The sequence below is a fragment of the Rhinoderma darwinii genome, chromosome 5, assembly GCF_050947455.1.
Source record: "Rhinoderma darwinii isolate aRhiDar2 chromosome 5, aRhiDar2.hap1, whole genome shotgun sequence".
NCBI lineage: Eukaryota > Metazoa > Chordata > Amphibia > Anura > Rhinodermatidae > Rhinoderma > Rhinoderma darwinii.
The window spans coordinates 51,241,692-51,261,643 of record NC_134691.1 but is presented as its reverse complement, the minus strand read 5'-3'; the positions used below and the strand labels follow the sequence as shown (position 1 = coordinate 51,261,643).

Below are 19,952 nucleotides of genomic sequence, written 5' to 3'. Positions count from 1 at the left end.
GAATAAAGCCACAGACCTATATAAAAAAATTAGTCCTTTTTGAGTTCCGAACTCCTGGAGAAATATCATGTTTAACACCAATGCAGTCTTCAGAGCTTACTCCAAGTTATAGCAAATCTTGCCGGTCCCTCTATGGCTGTATTTCAAACCGATCACTTAGGGCTTGTCCACACACAACTGGAAAAACGCAGACATTCCGCTGCAGCAAAAACGCACCATTTCCTGCGGTTATAAATATTGCGTATTTTGCGGCGTTTTTCACATTTTTAGGAGATGGAGACATCTCCTCTGAAAAACGCAGCAATTCTGGCCACTTTCCGCAGCAGGAATGGACAAGCTGCGGTCCGAAAATTACGCACCGCAGGTCAATTTCTGCTCTGAATTTTTATGCAGCGTGTGGATGAGATTTGTTAAATCTCATCCACTATGCGGCTACTGTATTCTGCTGCGTTTTTCCCGTCCGAATTTCGCATGTAGATGAGCCCTTACAGTATTTTAGGATTGTCCTTCTATGGAGATTCCTATGGTAGCCTAGATAATCCACGGGATCTCAATTTGCATTTTTCTTCAGACGATGTCCCTAAATGGAGAATACAGCCCAATAGTCTAGAAAGCAAAAGTCAGAGACACGATTGAGATCTAAATAGTAACACGTTTTTCAGGCTCGTGTAGATGTAGCCGTGTTAAGTCCGGGTCGGATTTGACTTCAGGTAACCGTTCTGATCACTGAGCCATTAAAGTGTCACCAGTGCTGGGCTCCGGCTTCTGCTAGTCCCAGATCTTCAGAAAATGTGTTATTGCGTCATTGATCATGTCTGCTGGTTGAAAGCCAACGATTAATGTAGTTCTAACTATAGATAATAAATCAATGACCACTTCAATAAAGGAAACTATAAACTCATTAGTAGCTGGGCGATTTGCTAATTTATTTTCATAGACGATAAAGCCATTTTGGAAAGTTGCCAAGATGATAAGCCCATGACTGATTTCTAACTTGCTCGTACGATGGAGCTGGGAATATTGACGGGGAACAGCATGACCAATCACAAGTTTTTATGAGCCCTGTAAAATCCCGAGTTTATTTCCTTTTTTAATTCAGTATGAAATTGAATCGCACAATTTCAGCCTGGAAGGATCATTTACACATAAGCTGCTTTCATTAAATCTGTTTAATAAATAGCTCTAGTTTTTCCCTCTTCGAAAATGTTAGCATACCATTTGTTGGGGCTTACGCACCTTTTTACCAGTTTTAAACCCATTTTTGCTATTTACAGGCATATGGAACTTTGGTTAAAAAAAAAAAAAAAAAAAAGACAAGCTCTTTTCTCTATCCAAGGCATTTCCTCTTGAAGAATTGTGTTCTATGTATTGTAAATTAAAGGCTATGTAAACCTTTAAAAGGGATTTTTTTAAAATATATATATATAGTAAGGTCAATCAGTGTGATTGGTGCAACTTTATAAATAGTTTTTAGTAAAAATTATTTTTACTTTTTGAGATCTCCCCTATATTCTCTATACGGAGCAGCTGTATCGTCCGCTAAATCCTGTTCCTGTCAGGTCCGCGGGACTCAGTTTGTCGGCGGGTCCTGCGTGTCGATGCACCTGCTATCGATCACATCTCAGTTCATAACTTAGGGGTGATCGTTTACAGGTGGATCTTGCGTGTCAGAGACATGCAGGACCCGCTGACACTGGACCCGTCTGGTCCGCAGGACTGACAACTTCAGGTCTTAGGAAATGATACAGCTTCTCTTTATGCAGAATACAAAGCAGCTGTATCTCAAAAAGTAAAAAGGATTTTTAATAAAAAACTAATTATAAATTTGCACCAAACACACAAAAAAAAAAATGCATTTCAAAGGTTTACATAGCCTTTGAACTGACTAACACTGTCATATATATGTATACAGTATAATATATAGTGGTAACCTCTCGCTATCTATTATTGTAAAGGTGAAGGTGGGAAAGAGAAAATAATTCCTTTGGTGCAAGGTCCTTCTGACACAAAAGATCTCCACAGGAGTAAGTGGTTGAAGGAGAGCAGGAAGCCTGAATCCTTGCTCGGTCCGGATTTGATAGCCTTTACAGTCCAGGTTCCTGAGCAGATGGACTACTGCCACAGCTCTGGTAAGTGTCAAATCTCTAGAACGTTGCGATCATGTTACATCCAGTTATTCAAAGCTACTCTCTTGGGAGATTTAATATCAAATGTGCCAAGTGACAAGCTGTATCTGTTTCACATACAGTGCGCATATATATATATATATATATATATATATATATATATATATATATATATATATATATATATATTGCTGCAATATTATTTCCACAGTCCAGCGAGGCAGTGGTTCACTCTTTTACGTTTTCACTCTTCAGTTAATAGAAGCGCGGTCAATTGGTTAGCCTTTGCTGTCGTTTTAGCCTTAGAATTTTCTTCTTGAGGCATATTGACGGCTCTGGTACAGTGTGTTTTCTGTATACCTACATGCTGCAGCTCTTGTCCAGCGTACGTTACGTGTGACTCAAAGCTTCTGCGACAGCCGCCACAAGTTGCAGGTGACAGCAGCTTTTGTGTGACAGTAGCACTCCATAAAAGTCAGTTCAAAGTAACATAACTGAGTGACAGTACCAGTGACTACTGTGGGTACAAACAGAAGGTCATGCAACTGGAATCACAACACGACCTCATCATCATTGGAGCAGACATAAATACATGTAGCATAAAATACATAGTAAAATATCCTATACGCCATATGAAGGAAGCCCTTCATTGCATTTGTATGTTTAAGGAAGTTTCAGAGATGCACCGATGTTCATTTAGGAACTTTTTCCGCCATTTTCTGTCCAGACATTATTTTTAGCCTAGGCCAAATTCATTAATATTGTATGCGCCTTGTTGCTGAATCTTGCGGGAGAGATACAGGCGCACCACTCACATGGTGCACTTGTTTTGGTAAATGTCCCCCAATGCCTCTTAAGAGAAATGAACATCACAATATGTATGTTTTTCTCGATTTTTATCTTTCAGGGAGCGTGCTGGAATCAAATACGCCTAATTTATTAAGAGGCACACACGTCTTTATAAATAAGACGCATCCCTGGCTGTCCGTGCGTCGGACCGGGAAATCCTTTTCTGCTATAATTTATGCCGGTTTCTGGTGTAAATTATAGTGAATTTGTTGGGCTTTGTGTGGCCCCTCCCCCTTTAAGCTCCACCCTTTCTACGCCAGAAAACTGGCATAGAGTGCTAAAAGTCTCTGTTCACCTTCGGAAGCAAATTGTTTTTTGTTGTTTTATTAAGTCAATGTGTTATGTTTTTTTTAAGGAACTTTTAAATAGATTTCTATTTAAAAAAATGTTTTTATTTTTTCCGAAACGGCTTCTATGTTTTCTGTATACATAGAATATGTATCATTCTCACTCGGCTGAGGGCGAGTCCTGCGTATCTCTGACACATTCACATGTAAGGTCAAACCCCCACTTGTACCCACTACTACACACAATTAAAATAAAAACCGTAGAAATCTTTACTCCAGCACTGAGTACGAGTGACCCTCTACCTAGAAGAGATCCTGAGACGTGCTTAACAGGTGAGAAGGGGGCTAAACAGCAGAATTGACCTCCAGCGGAAATACAAAGGCAAAAATTGTTTTCGCTTCTATTTCCCTATACAATGAATATTTCATTAAACTAATAGCAAAAAATACATTTCCTCCTTGCCCAAAAGAGAAGCCAGAACCAACATCAGCTGCCCTGTTATTATTAGACCACCTAATTATTATGACCTTTCCGGTTTACAGCGCTCCATGTATAAAAGCTGCATTATTTAGCACAGCGCCCATAGAATTGTTTTCATATGATACATGTACAGTATAGTTTATAGTTGTGAGCAGGTGTCCAACCGATCAGTGGTATCAAAGGACTCAAGTGGTGTCTGGTGGGAAACCATGTCCATTTAGTTAGAGCCGCTCACATGCCTCCGTTTGCATGAGCATCTTGGGCTGGAATCACACTCAGTTTTTGGTGCAGTTTCTGACGCAGTGTTTTGAGCCAAACACGAGTTTATCCAAAAAGAAGGAAAAGTATAAATTCAAAAGTGAGATGTTTCCACTCCTTGGTATCCACTTACTATGTTTGGCTCAAAAAACAGCCACAAAAACTGCATGTGTGATTCCAGGCTTATAGAATGATTTACGTTGTAGACTCTGATGACAAATTATTTAAGTATTTTTTTTGTTCCCTCTGGTCAGAAAGAATGTTCCTATAAAAGAATTGCATTATCACGGCCGATTACTTGACTAGCTTATTGTAATGCTCACAGGCTGAGGCTACACACAGACACTTTTTTGCACCTTTGTTCCCGTCCATAGGAATACAACAAGTCTCATGTTCAACTTTGTGAGAATTTCATGCAACTGCCGCATGACAAAATATAAAGGCGAAAGATATGGGGTTAATAATGCAAATGTCTGTATGTAGTCCCAGTATTGAAATGGAGGTCGAAAAAGACACTACAGTGCACTTGATTTTTTATTTTTTTTTATCTTTCCTCAAAATGTTGTAATTGAACATTTTCAACAAATATTTTTTGGGAATCTTAGGGCTGGTTCACACCTGTGCTGGAGGCTCCGTTAGGAGCCAAGATCACCAAAACAATAGTGCAGCATGCTGTGCTCGTTTCCAGTAAAGCCATGGACACCACAACAGAAATCCGATGGAACCCATTAAAGTCGTGGTGTTCCGTCAGCCGTTGGTGGTGTCCGTGGTGCAACAGTACCGGCAATTCTGGTTATTCCCTTGTTCTGCTCCAATGACGGCGTAGAACAATGGAATGACAAGCACAGGTGTGAACATAGCCTTAGTAATATAACTAGGAAAGAAAAAATGCAAACCTGGCCTAAAATTTATTGGCCACATATCCGCTCTTGAGCTCTCACCATTTTGGCGTAGCACACATCCGCTGTGCATGTACGGTGGATGATGCTAAGGGGTTAACATACAGGTTTAGGGCTGTATACTAAATTTTTGCCCCGGATAAGGGAAAGCCTAGGTGCGACTCCGAATGCATGTGTATATTGAGAATCTTAAGTTTATATACGGGTGGTCTCCAGTAATAGACCAGAAGACCCGTAATCCACTTGCTGTTTTCTTAAGGGTAACTTGATCTGTTTTGAGGGAGGTCTAAATCCTACTATTTGATCTTTCCTTTCTCAAGTCCCAAGCTCACGTTATATAATAAATTACAGTAATAATAAAAGTCACTGGGTATCACATTGTGTGCCCGGACCTGCGATGGCAGCGACCACTCACACATGCGGGATGTAACAACAATCCTGCTCTATTCCGTTCCGTTTCTTTTCTACCGCCTACAAGCTGGTGGTCATACTTTTATCTACAATTGTTGCCAATATTTTCTCGAATTCCCACTGCAATACTAGTGTGCAACAGAAAAAAAATCCCTCATCCTCCTGATGACAGAGCTTGCCCGAATGATTTCATGCTCCTAGGTTTTTTGTTCACGGGAATTAAGGGCAAAGTGAACATGCAGCTGAATATAGCATCTATTTTTGTAATTGAAAAGTTGAGACTGCGTTATTGGAACGAAATGAAGAGATGCAGGTGTTCCCCAGTGCGAGTCCGCTGGGACTATTTGATGGTAGATGCTTAAAAAAAAATGCATGTGTTTTTGGAGTCAAACAGCAGCTGTGAGATGAGGATTTATGCTTTTTCTCAGAACTTTGGGATTTCAAAATGTTACATTTAATCACAGGCACAGAAAACAGAGCAAATGTTAAAGATGTTACGTATAAAAGCAGCGAGCTGATTTCTTTACCATACCCAACCAGTTGTGGGAATACAGAAACAAAGTGATCTTTAATCTTAATATGAGCAATTTGAAAAGGATTATGGTAGTTGCCAGAACTCAGGATCCCAACTCCGTTTTTTGTTTTTTTTTCTTCTTGCAGTTGCGGAGCATAAAGCTCTTATCCTCCTAATTACTTTAAAATCTGGTTTATTCTCATTATTTCTTTTCAAAGTAACGGTAGTTTCAATGACAAAAACCCAGTGCAGAAAAACTCAATTTCGCTCAGCGGATTATTTTAGATTTCAAGAAGCCGAAAAAACCTCTGATGGGCAGCGTAAGTTTATAGGTTAATAGTTTTTTGGGAAATCTAACAGATGTGTATGGTATGTGTAGTGTATGGGTATGTTCACACAACTTATTTTCATGCCTATTTCGGAGCGCAAAACGCTCGTATTATGCCCAAAATACACTTAAAATACGCCTGCAATCCATTTCTTATTGATTTCAATGGGAAATACACTGTGTAGTTTATATGAGGCATAGTTTTAAGCTGTTGAATTTAAAAAACGCCTGCTAATAATACGCCTTGTAAAAAAGTGACGTCACTTCTTGAAGCGGTTTACTAGCTGATTTTCCATCTGAACTACGGAAAACACTTTAAAAAAACACTTGCAAAAATCCAAAATGTTTTGAAATTCCGCTCCAAAAATGCTTGAAATCAGACTCGTATTTTTCTGCCTCAAACATGCCTTGTGAACATACCCATACGCTTGAAATGCACCTGTAAACTACTTCCCATTTGCTTGAAAGGGAAATACACTGTGTAGTTCTTATGAGGCATATATTTATGCTGCTGAATTATAAAACGACTCCTAAAAATAGGCTTCATAAAAAAGTAGCGACAGGTAACTTCTGGAAACATTTTACAAGCTGATTTTACATTGATACTACAAAAAACGCTTAGAAAATGTGCCTCAAAATACGCTTAAACACTTGCAAAAATCCCAAACTTTTTAAAAATCAGATCCAAAAAAATTTGGCTGTTCAAAGCCTCAGTTTTCATTCGGAACATATGCTATGAGATCATATACTATAAATGACACCAGCCAACGATATGGCAGCTCTCACTCCTGTGTACCAGTTGTTTTTTTTTTTTTATTGAAAGCCTGAGGTTCCCTGCCCTCACCTTGGCGTTCTGTCATCCCTCTACGATGGTTCAGACTTCCACCGGCAGGGATGGTTACTAACCTCAGCTTGAGCAGGCCGAGAAGCGATATGTACTAGTGTGCCACTGTGTGGTCCAGTATATGTGTGTTCTGTACTATATATCATACCTACTCTGTGGAGCAGTGGTGGGAAACTTGATACATTATGGAGTCTCATCCTATGCAGCCATGGACATATTAAGGGGTATACATAGACACAATCAAGTATAGAGCTAATTTCCTTGTCATTTATTTGTGGTTTGTGTTTTTCTTCCTTATATTTCTGGTTGTAGTTTTTGTCAAAATTTTCAGATTCCCGGCTCCCATGCGGCTTTCTAGCTGTGAGAGAGAACAAAATCTCTGTGATTAGAGCGCTCTCCTGCCTGGTCATTATCCTGGGAAATAGAACACCCAATGTGGCTACCTGCTCCACACAACAGACATAGGTGGACCGCCATATAGTCATCACTGCTTTAGGGATTATGTTGCTATAGGAATTATTTTAGAATCCTAATATTGCTCTTGCTTCAACATGACATATACAGCCAACATTTGTTAAGAAATAGTCGAGCCTTTTTGGTTTCTGACCAAAGTGATCCAGTTTACTTTTATAGAACATAACTCTAAACATACGGCACCAGGATGATATTCGGGTACCAGAATAACAAGTGCACTTGCAAAGGAAATGTATACAGTCCAGGGTAAGAGAAATCCCCAAAAGGTCAGGAACTTATATCTGTATATTGTCAAAAATTTTAATTTTTTAATTGCTGTGTTGTCCAATGTTTTATTAGGGAACATGACAATGTCATGTGCATGGACCTTGTATGGTGGCACACAGAGTACCTTTAGGTAGGTTTTAAAAACCTGGTGTGCCGCCGTAACAGACTCCAGGGGACAAGCGGTGGTACAGTCTATGATTCTTTGGATGGGTCAGTGAGAAATAACTTCCATGTGCATCCTTATAAACCCAGAGAGGGACAGTATCCATAATGCAGTCTTGTGCATGGGGCATTATATTCAGAGTACCAATTTACAAGTCACTTATTCACTTTTAGAGTTGGGTCACACATAGCGGCTTTGCTACGATTTTCAGGAAAAAACAAAACAATGCAACGATTGAATTCACGTGTATGTTCTCCTCCAGAGTGATTGAATTAAATGCTTCTCATCTGACCGGCTGCAGAGTTAATCATTTTACATCTAGTCTCTTATTCCTTCTGAGTAAGAAAACAAGTGTAAAAGTAAATTAAGCATCTCTGTTTGTTATGTAGCTAACAAAGCATGGCACTAGCCGGCCAGGAGGAAAGATGACTCCACAAACCTCAGGTACTGCTCACTGCCCTCCTTGAATTACTCTCTTATAATACCTGCGGAGCCGGGGGATCTGCCACGTTGACATCCTGGGAAAAGGGTCAATATTTTGTGCCGTTATAAGTCCGTATCCTTGTCAGCTGGTAGCACTAAATACCACACACATTCTGTCGGTAATCCCTTTACAAGGGGTTGCTTGTATGAAATTTCTTCTGTATATGATATTGTTTTGCAGCTTGAGTCATTTCCTATGGAATACTTTTATTTACCAGCTTTGTCATTATGGCTAGCCCGCTTTTTATCCACAGCCGTGAAATGTTCTTTAGGACTGAAAAGGGTTTTAAAAATTCAGTTTAACGCTATTGCAGCAGAGCGCCATACAGTTTCTATGCCATGATTCCTATCTTTTTCTAAACTTGGCCTTATTGTTTCTTTAACTTTAAAGGGAATGTATCGCTAGAATTGTGTTGTTTTTTTTAGTTAAACAATTATTATTTGAGCGATTACACATTGTTTTAATTTTTAACATTTTTTCTCAAGTCAGGAAAAATTATAATTTAGATTCTAATTTATAACATTTCCATGTGCTGGGCACTAGAGGGAGCAGTTCCCTAAATTGCAGCATGGTCAATGTGGTAAAGCAACCTCATTGCTTTATGCTGCAAATTTGGGGTAGACACACTCGCTCTAGTGTCCTCACACAATCCCCCCTCCCTTATTCTGGCTAGTGCCAGGAGAAGGAGGGGGTTGAATCTTCAAACCTCCTACACTGAGTGCCGCCATTTTCTGAGCAACTGTACATTGTAGTAGGATTAGATACAGGGCTCAGCAGACGAACATAATACACACATCACATAAATTACCTGCTCCTGCCGCCTCCGCTCCTATTCCTTGCGCCTTCGCTTCCTTGAACATATGGCCGGAAGCCGCGGCTGGAAGTCGTCATCTTACTGTCCGGCAGCGGCTTCCGGTCCACTTGAAAATGGCGCTGGATTTCGCTATACTAACGAGCTTCGTTTTGGTCTGTCTGAGAGCGGCACATGCGACGTTCCCACACAGACGGCGTACACTGCAGTGAATGCAACGGCTCCCGTTCACATTCTCTATGGGGATGTATGTGCCGTATTCCATCTCTGTATGTGTCGTTAATCAACACATACAGAGATGAAAAAAAAAATGGCAGCCCCCATAGAGAAGTAAAAATAAGAAAAAAGTAGAACACACGAACACAAATAAATAAATTTTATTTTCTTATCATACTAAAAGCAATAGGATTAAAAAAAAAAATCATGACACCTTCCCTTTAATTTTGGCAAAACCCCAGGTAAAAACCGTGGTTGTGGATATTAATATAAGGCATCCTATCCGCATTTCCCAAAATTGTTTCTTTAAGGCCTTATTCACACAAACGTATTTCATGTCCGTGTGCTGACCAATTCAATAACTCAGTTCACAATGACCAATGCAGATCAATGGACTATTCACAGATCCGTGTTTTTTCTCCGAATGTGTGTCTGTTGCGGGATGCTCACCGCATGTCCTGTTCTGGTCCGTTTTTCTCTATCAGATTCGCACATTAAAGTCTATGGGCGCGTGAAAAGTGTGCACAGCACACAGACGACATCTGCGTGCTCTCTATTTTTCACGTATCGGTTGCTAAAGAAATTTAGAGGAAAACTAGGAAGTGCTTGCAGATGAGAAAAACGGGTGACGCATGAATACCGCACTGACACAATGTGGACAGTCATATGCATGAAATAAGGCCAGTCTTTTGCAAACGCAAATGTGGCACGCTCGTGTGAATAAGGCCTAAAGGTCTTGTTTTTTGCGGGGCAAGTTATATTTTTTTAATTGCACCATTTTGGAGTAGATGCGACTTTTTGATCACTTTTTATCTCATTTTTTTAAAGTCATGATTCACAGAAAACAGCAATTTGTCCATTGTTTTTTATTTTATTTTTTACAGCGTTCACTGTGCAAATATGTGTAACTTTTTTTCTTTTGTTTTTATTTTAATAGTAAAGCATTTTGTAAGGGGAAAAAGTGTGTTTTTAATTTTATTTAATTTTTCAATTTTTTTTCTTAACTTTATTAAACTTTTTTTTTTTTTTTACTAGTCCCACTAGGGGACTTTAATATGCAATCCTCCAGTCACATTTATAATACACTGCCAAACTTTTGTATTGCAGTGAATTACTGCCTGTCCGTGTAAAACGGACAGGCATCTGCAAGGCCATACCTCTGGCATGAGGTACAGCAAGCATTCACTACAGGCAGACCTGGGGGCCTTTATTAGGCCCCGGAGACACAGACACTCGGCGATCTTATCGCCGGGTGTCAGTGGGATGAGAGGGAGCTCCCTCCCTCTCTCCAAAACCACTCAGATGCGGTGCTCGCTATTGAGCGCCGCATCTGAGGGGTTAAACGGGGGAAATCGATACTACTATAGATCTCACCCGTTAGAGCAGGGATGCCCCCAGCCCTCAGCTACCTCTGGCAGCTGAGAGCAGGGAGATTTAACGGCTCCCTGCTCTGTTTATTTATTCTGATACAGCTCCGTGAAAAGGCTATTGCATCAGAATAAAGCCCAGTAATGACCGCCGTGAAAAGGCTTATCGGCAGTCATTAAGGGGTTAAATGTAAACAGGACCAAAATGCTGTACTAATTAACTTCATCATATATCTCTAAAGAAGTCCGAGCTAATGTTTTTTTTTACATAACCCCAAATCTCCGTTCTTCCTTCACACAAACAAACATTGAACTCAATAGAACTGTATGCAGTAAGCTCATAGGCTCCCTCTAGTGGCATCGGTAGGCAGAAAGAATTTTAGAATATAAAGGGATCCTGTCATCAACACTATAGTAAGGGCCTCATATTGCAGATGACAGGTATATTAAGAACATTGTACCGACATACAAAATAGTGTTAAAAGGTGAACATTCTCTTAAAAGATTAAAATACAACTACTGATTGCGGCCAATGTAGACTTATTAGTATTAGAACATCTTTTCTTATTTAGATGTAGTCGGGCTCAACATTGTCTTCCAGGGTAATAAAGTAGTCACATTCTAGTTTTGCATTAGGCTTATAACGAGTGACTATGTAAATTGTTTGTACGTTTCTTTGTGACTTGGCGGCTCAATAAAATGACCTGAGCTGACCATATTACCTCTTTCTGTTTCATGCTCCTCTCTTTTACGGCTCAGACAGTGGAAAGTGTGTTAGCTGTTCCAATAGCATTTATTTTTAACGCACTGGTAGAAATAGCACTCACATAAAAAGGGGATTAGCTATCCAGGACTGCTCCATTGTGCTTCAGAGGTTTATGTATGGTGTGAGATGTTTTATAGGACACTACTGTGTTTTCAAATTTGAGGTTTGTTTTTAATATTAGTCACTTTTTCTGGTGCCAGATACTGGCAGATGATCCCTGGCACACTCTGGAGCTAGAGATGGCAGCATTACTGGTAGGAAGCGGGCTATAGCACAGGACATGTCATTCCGATACATGGGAAATTGGAATGCTAATGGATTAGAAATGCTCTCTGATATGCATGGCTTCCTTGAAAAGCTACATCTCTGCTAATATCCATAACTGCAGTCACTTCATGTTAATCCCCACTGACCTCATAGAGGTGAGAAGAACATGCTTTCTGGGTGGCTTTATCTTTCGCCTTTCCTATGAATGAGAACTCGCTACACAAGAGTTTGTAACACACTGATGGAGATTTATCAGTAGTGTCATAGGAGGCAAAAATTTAAGAGCCGGCAAAAATGGCTCCCAAGGCATGATAAATGTGGCACAACTCATTAAGCTTTTACATTATGTCTCTCTTCCTTACGCCACCTTATGGCTATTGTAAATATAAACCAAATATTTTGTCCTAAAAAATGGCATGCGTCTCCAAGGCCCTGTTCACACTGAGTTTTTTTGCAGGCAGGAATGTTGAGGCAGATTTCGAACTGCCTGCAAGTATATTTCTGCGGATTTTCGCCTGCTGCCGTGAAGCTAATTCAAATACCGCGGGCAAAAAATGCTGTGAAAAGCGCTCAGAAACGAGTGCCGCTGTTTTTTTCTGCATTCTATTGATTTCAATGGGAGGCCAGAGGCGCAAACCGAGGAAGGAAAGGACATGCCACTTTTTTTCAATGAGTGGCCAAAAGCCGCCCGGAATAAAAAAAACGCCTCTGTCCATTATGTTTACTCATGCTCCTGATGTATACCGTCGTATATCATGGGATGTGATGCCCACCTCCTCGTTTGGGCTTTGCCCTTATTTGTTGTTTTCTTTCTATCGTGTGGAGGTATCTCCTCCAAATGCGTTTTATACTTGTTTGTTTCAAAACCCAAAAAATCGTGAATATGAAAAAAACAAAACCCACTTCCGCCTTGTATTGAAACCATTGGGGGGTGATCTCGGCCATTCTTTGGCGCTGATTCCAACTTGGTTTCTGCTTCTAAATCAGTGCCAAAGAACTCTGTGTGAACTGACCCTTAGGGTGCAGTCACACGTGGTGAAATTTTCCGTAGTAGAAAGATCTGCTGCAGAAATTTACGCCATTTATTCCTATGGGTGAAAACAAAATCTGCAACACATGCATGCTTTACAAATCTGTGTAGAATTTTGCCGCTGCGGAAATTCTTTCTGCCGCACTTTCTGTATGTGTTGCAGGTTTTGGATGCAGAATGTAATCGCGGAATTTATGTGTAAATTTATTAAATAATGTACAACACAAAAACACCGCAAATTCAAAACAAAATCCTACCAAAGTAATTCTGTTGAGGAATTTGCTGCATTATTTACTGTCGCGTATTTTATGGCTATGTTAAAAAGAAATATTTTTATTTTTTTTTAAATTAGTATTTCAGAGTAATCGCGATTATAAATTTTGATACTCAACTTAGATCTTAAAATGATATTGCATCTAAACTTATGTTTTCAAGCAGCATCCATCCTATTACGGGAGTCAGGTATCCAAAGTAAACGAAAAATTCATCTACTTATGCCCTGGAGTCTGAAATCTTAAATTCTGCGTCGCTCAGCAATAGAGATACAGGATCCCGCAATCTGCGCTCTTTCCAAGAATCTGTTTATCAGTTGCCGGCTTTATCTTCCATGACAGTATGGGATGATGTTTTGTTAACTATTCGTGCCTCTGATTTGCACCAGTTTAGACTTTACACCACGTCCGTGTATCACGCTGTTACACAATAACCAGTACTGGGCACTGTGTGCAGGGTACATAGACTCTGCTTTGAAAGCGGTGCCCAGTGCTGACTCCGTTATGTCAGCTGAATGCAATGCATGGCAGTTACCGAAAGATGTGCTTAGTCATCATGTCGTGGAATACTTCATGGAGTTATAATACAAGGTCTGTGAGCCATTAATATAAGGCACACTTCAAAGCTAAGGAGGGAAAAAATCGAGAATTTTGTTAAGAAATATAAATTTTATAATTAAATAAATTAGACCTTAAGTGTTCTTCACTGATGACCTGCTTGTTAGAAAAACACGTTAATAGAGTTATATAATTAAGTTTAGCTACAAAAAAATATATATATATTTATTTTTTTGTGTGAAGCCAGATGCATAGACATTTTACATTCTGTACCGTATGCGGTTTTTTTAACGGAAAAAAAATAATAGTTCTAGGAACAGCACCAAGAAATGTTATTACTAAAAAGAGCACTAATTTTATAAAAAATGTTACGCCATGTATTTTTGTGGACCCCTCCACCGTTAAATGTGAAAACCACCTACTAAAGTTTTCATTGACTGGATGATCCCAGCTTATCATCTGTGGATATTGAGGAGCGAGAATGTAGGTACTCGGGAACATTTACAAATCAGCAGATTTTATTAGGTTATTTTTTTTTTTACCAAACTATATATGAGGAGAGAAGACGAACGTATAGTCTATTTTTCCATATTTACCACATTGAATGATCTTTAACATTTTGGGAATTATTACAGCATTTATTTAAACAATAGAGTTATCCAACACATATATCACCCATGTGATAAAGTAAATGCCGCCATCAAAGTTTAAACCTTGCCTGGATGTAAGTCAAGATTTTGACTAGGCTATTACAAAAACTTTAAAGCCAAGCTGCATTTGTAAGTCCACGTTTCTGTAATCGAAGGTAAAATATCGTGCACCCTGCTTGTCCATACTTCATGTTCTGATTCCTCCTACTTCTTATCTGCCTATGGCTTCCTGTATTGGTGACCACGATTACTAAACATTTAATCGACACTGGTTACTGGTAGTTAGAAGCTGGAGTATTTCCTCTACAAACCCTTAGATGGGTCATTCGAGTAAGGACAAACATGGCGGATGACATTTCTGTAGCATGCCCTGATTCAGCACAAATATTTCCGCCGCATGTGGATGATTTCTGTGGGTCCAGCTTCTCTACCCCCAAACGATCAGTTGTCATCACCGGCCAGCCACACATTTCCGCTGCAGGTGAAAATGTACAGTAGCATTAGTGCCGGCCATTCAAATTAAGACCATACATGTAGTGCATAGACGTGCCGATAGTGCCAGAACGGGAGCCGCTCTTACAGATCTGCCCTAATCATGCATATAGACTTTGAACTTCTTGATAAGACAGCCCCGCTAAGGGTAAGGCCACACGTGGCATGTACGCTGCAGAATTTCCGACCAGATTTTCAATGTGGAAAATCTGCAGCGTTTACAATAGCAGCAAAGTGGATGAGATATGCATAAATCTCATCCACATGCTGCAGAAAGAAACGTGAGGAATGTGACCTGCTGTACGGAATCTCTATCCGCAGCGTTTTAATTTGGTAAAAATGTTGAAGATTTTCTGCACGGAAATTCAGCAGCGCATTCGCCATGTGTGGCCTTACCCTAATGCTGTTCTTTTGCTGCTGTAAGGATGGACATAATTATATAGAAAGCCATGTAAGCACCTCCAGCTTTACAGCCATGCAGAAGTTTTCTGCGGTCAGCCACCATGTGTCTGAAGGTTAACGTAGTATAAAGCTAAAACTCCTTTAAATAGAAAACAGTAAAGGAGGTTGTATAGAAAAAAAAAAAGTTATTTACCTATGAACCAGCTGGGGTGATAACGTACCCGTTAGTTTATGCGCTTTCATGTTGACAGGTCATTTGTAATGATTTTACTTTAAAGATGCTGTTCTCTTCCAACGTTACAATATAGTTGAACTATAGTACGACTTAAAAGTTGCCCCGCTCAGTTCGGATTTCACAAAGTGAATTTTTGTAGCAAGTCTGCACTTTTTTTTTTCGTTATCATTAGCGGAACAAATTAAAGACTTTCTGGTTGGGTGCATGCAGCTAAACAGCCAAGTGTGGGAGATTATCAGTCCGTTAGGTTGATTGGTTTATTGGCAGTGGCTCAGTTTTGTATCACATTTTCCCATGTCACTGGGTATATACGGAAACCCCAGAAGTTGTAGTAAATTTATAGTGTGGTGTGACAGCTAGTTGCCGAGAAGCCATCAAAGGGAGCCTGTTATTAATTGCCAATTCATTGACTTCGTTTAACGTTTTAGGTTTCTACTCACTCTTTGAAAACTGTGTGAGGTCTGTGAAATCTGTCATCTAAACTGTAATTATTGAACAAATGCATAATTTAAAAAAAAAAAGAAAAGTGCTTTCGTGAAATTTAGAAACTAACAAACTCATGGGGGGAAAAGTAGGTAGATGGAAACTGCTAAGCTGCAGGGACTTTAAAAGTCTGTTCAATGTAGTGAAATAAAATATTACATTATATAACAAATATTAGAAGTGATGGAATTGCAACACATACATTTTAGTGTCTATTTGTTTTTCTAAAGTAATTTAACTAAAAAAAATAACTTCGATTTACCCAAAATAACACAACCGCTCAATTACAGCAATAATTGAACATTTTATATAGTGAAACAGCAATTAATGGATCAATTGATCAATGCAGTGAAAAATAACAAAAGCTTAGAAATGTCTATGCAACATATTAAGACAAAAAAAATCAAGGGTAGTCAAACATATCCTCTGAAACAGAGTTGCACAACCGCCATGCTGTTCTGTACGGCCGCCAACCATCAGGACACACACATGCAGATCATTGACATTAGTGCAGGTCTTGGAAGGTACAGGTGGGCGCTCTTGGTTGGTTTCTCAGATGTATCTTCCATTTCAGAGAGAAGGGCGTGCAGCTGGCAATACTGGTGGAAATGGCACTGAGCTGTTATTCCAGTCATAGCCACTCCGAATGTGTACAGTGCCGTGACTGGTAAAAATTGGAAAAACTGCAGCATTCTTCACTGCGGGCCATTTCCGTCAGCTGATCGCCGGGGATCCTGGGAGTCGGATTCCCACCGATCTTAAAATTGATGACCTATTTTAACGATAGGCCATTAATATAAAAGTCTCAGAGAGGCCCTTTAACCCTGCAAGGAAGTATGAACTTTGCTGCAGTAGGATTCCCAGGTTTCAGTCCCCAGAATAGTCACAGATTTACGACGGTAGGGCTGAGGGTGCAGTGGTCAGCAAGGGAGCCAAGGTTTGTCACCAGGAGATCAATGGAAAAAAAAGTCAGGTCAAAGAATAAACAAGAGGCACCAGGCAGACAATTCTGAAGGACAAGACCGGAGCGTAGTCCGGAACAAGCAGAGGTCAGGATCAGGAACAAAATCAGAAGTTAAATCAGTAGCAGAAACACGTGAACAAGAGCAAAGACGGTATGAACCTACTCAGCAGGCAATGCATTGGTGGCCGATAGCCCTTAAATAGGCCGCCATGCATGCCGTCATCAGCAAACACCGGTTGCCCAGGAATGGGGCGCTGCCGTAGAAGAATAGAGGCTGTCAGAATTGATGATTTTTCACCACCTCGCTTCCCAAAAAAAAATGGAATAAAAAGTGATCAAAAAGTCGTATGTACCCCAAAATTATACCAATAAAAACTACAGCACAGCCCATAAAAAAAAAAGACCCTCACACTGCTACGTGGAAGGAAAAATAAAAAATATTGGGTCTCCAATTATGGCGAAATAAAATAATTTTTTCTTAACACATTGTTTTTCTTTGTATAAGAAGTACATCATAAAAAAAATAATTGGGTATCACTGTAATCGTTTTGACCCGCAGAGTAAGGTTTTTGAAATTCGGTACTTATGTTATCACATTTGTACTTCTCAGATGTTTGTTACTAGTTCTTACTTGAGAGAAAAATATAAGGAAATCCAACCCGGGTAAGTGAATGGACAGCAATGAAACATGAAAATAAACAGCTTTGTGGTTTGTTTAACTAAATCAGTTGAACTGTCACACGACCAAGTTTTAAAACATTTCCATATGAGACAGGTAAAATGAAGCTGTTCGCAATGTTGGTGGGCAGAATGCAATGGGAATGGAATTCCACTCTTGATCGCTTTATTAGGTCATTTGTAATTTTTACAGCAGATTGAATCTGAAATTGTCAGGGGGACCTCAAATAATGCACTAAATGAAGAAGCCTCCGGTACATTTTATTATAAAGAAGAGATGAGGCTGATAGCCTTTGTTCTGATTCTTATATAAATATCATGTTAGTATCATTGTCTACTGGAACAGAGTGACCTAAGCAAGAACAAACAGTAACGTCCTAAAAAGATGTCAAATTCCACAATTCAGGCCATAATAAAGTGAAACATTAGAGGAGTTGGATGGTATTTTATCAATAATTTTGTTATCTTATTACTGCTAAGCCAAGATCAGGGTTTTCCGCCTTTTTAAAAAAATTTTTTTTAGATGGCTATTTGGGATTTAACCAAAGTAAAAACGCTATGATCTGGAACCAGATTGTTCAGATTTCCTGCTGAATGACTCTCGATTAAAAAAAATCTTATTGCCAGATTTACAGGAATTATATTTAATTGGGCTGTAGATGGGGAATTGCATTTTAGCTCATCTCTTTGCAGTTGTTGAAGATGTTCCATTGAGAAACCTCCGACGGAACCCCTGCACGGAAAGCCAACGCTGATGTGATTATAGATGACATGAAAAAAAAAAAATGCCGACCAAATTAAAATATTTTTTTTTATAAGAAAGCTTAATTTAAACAATAAGTAATTTCCTGATTATAGATTTTTCACATTCTACTTCTATCTGAATAACATCTGTAGAAATAGAGTGTAATAAGATGGTGAATAACCTCAGATAGAAGCTAGAATCAAATATCTGTAGGGGGTCATGATTTCTAATGGCTACTTTAAATTGAATTGGCGTTGTCCTGTGTCAGTACGTTTTATACAAGGCAGTGGCTTGGACATATCTGGTTTTAGATTTGCACATGCTTCCAATCTCCGCGTTCACGGCACATTGTGCTCTGCGTGGGGTTCCATTTTATAGACTGATGTGTCTGTGACTCGCAACATTTCTGCTTTATGATCAGGGTTTTGTGACCATCACATGTGCTTCCAATTCACAATCTAATCAAATGCACAGGTGAGATGGCTACATACCCAAGCAACACATTGCTCATCAGAAGTCGTCCATGGTCCCAGTGCACCATCATTATTTCTATAAAATACTGAGGATTATATAGACTGAGATAATGCATTGTCCAGATGCTCTTCTGTTAGTCTTGACAATACTGCTCGTCCAGCTTTACGAAGGGAATTGTAGGCTAAATGCAACATATTGTTATGATTCATAACTTTATATATACACAGATCGGTTTGGAAAACAGAAATTCGGAATATCCAAATTTTTGGGGAAGCAATTTCCTTTTGCATCCCTCTAATTATTACACCATGGAATTGCTTTGTGGCTACGTTTTCATAAAATAAGATTTTATTTAAGTTACAATTACAGATCTGCCTCGTGTAGTGCTCACTGAAAATAAATATTATTTGTATTATGTTTTACTTTATTTCATAGCTTTCAAATAAACCCTCCATAAACAATGATAGAAATGCTCCAAAAAATTCTTAATGGTTAACTAAGCTTTTAAAATACCCTTGACATGTCAGAAGTTTTAATTGGTGGGGGTCCCTGCACTAAGAACCCCAACGATCCCCAAACGAAGCTGCAAAAGCGCTCGGGTGAGCACTGTGCCGCTTCGTTTCTGATCAGCTTTCCTCAGGGCGGTTTACGGGCTCAATAGAAAGCCTATGAGTCCGTACAGTGCTCGCTCGGTTTTCCGAGTAACGCCGATCATAAACGAACACCCCTTGCACACGACTGAGTTGGGCCGTAAAAAACAGTCCGAGTGTCGGCCGTAATTTTCCGCCAGACCGCAGCACAGGTGAACGGAACTCATGGCATCATAGACAATTTATGATGCTAGGGGTCTCTGCCTCCCTGTGGATAATAGGCTTTCGAATCACAAGACAAATTAACCCTTCAGGAGATTAGCAGAGTTGGGTGGCAGCTTTTTAGGGAGCTATCATAGTAGCCATTCGCAAGCAAGGGGGAAATTTCGATAAAGAAAAGCTCTGCATTGTGCCATTCCTCCTGGAATTGTATGAAAAAATGGGCATCACCATTCCCCTTGTTAATACAGTGTCCCAAAGCAGTCTGACATTGTCAAGACTGATTGGGCAGGGCCAGATTATGTAGGGGCGCGCTTTATTGACAAGGGGAACTGTAACACCCAGTTG

General features: G+C 39.6%; 1 protein-coding gene across 3 annotated transcripts in view; it reads left to right on the top strand.

The window, feature by feature from the left end:
* The window catches only part of VPS13B (vacuolar protein sorting 13 homolog B), an 886,671-nt gene that overhangs the window by 320,459 nt on the left and 546,260 nt on the right, over nt 1-19,952 (top strand). For all 3 annotated transcript variants that reach the window (XM_075825953.1, XM_075825951.1, XM_075825952.1), the window contains exon 19: nt 1,956-2,129. In XM_075825953.1, coding sequence (XP_075682068.1) covers nt 1,956-2,129 — 174 coding nt within the window. The remainder of the gene's footprint in view (nt 1-1,955; nt 2,130-19,952) is intronic.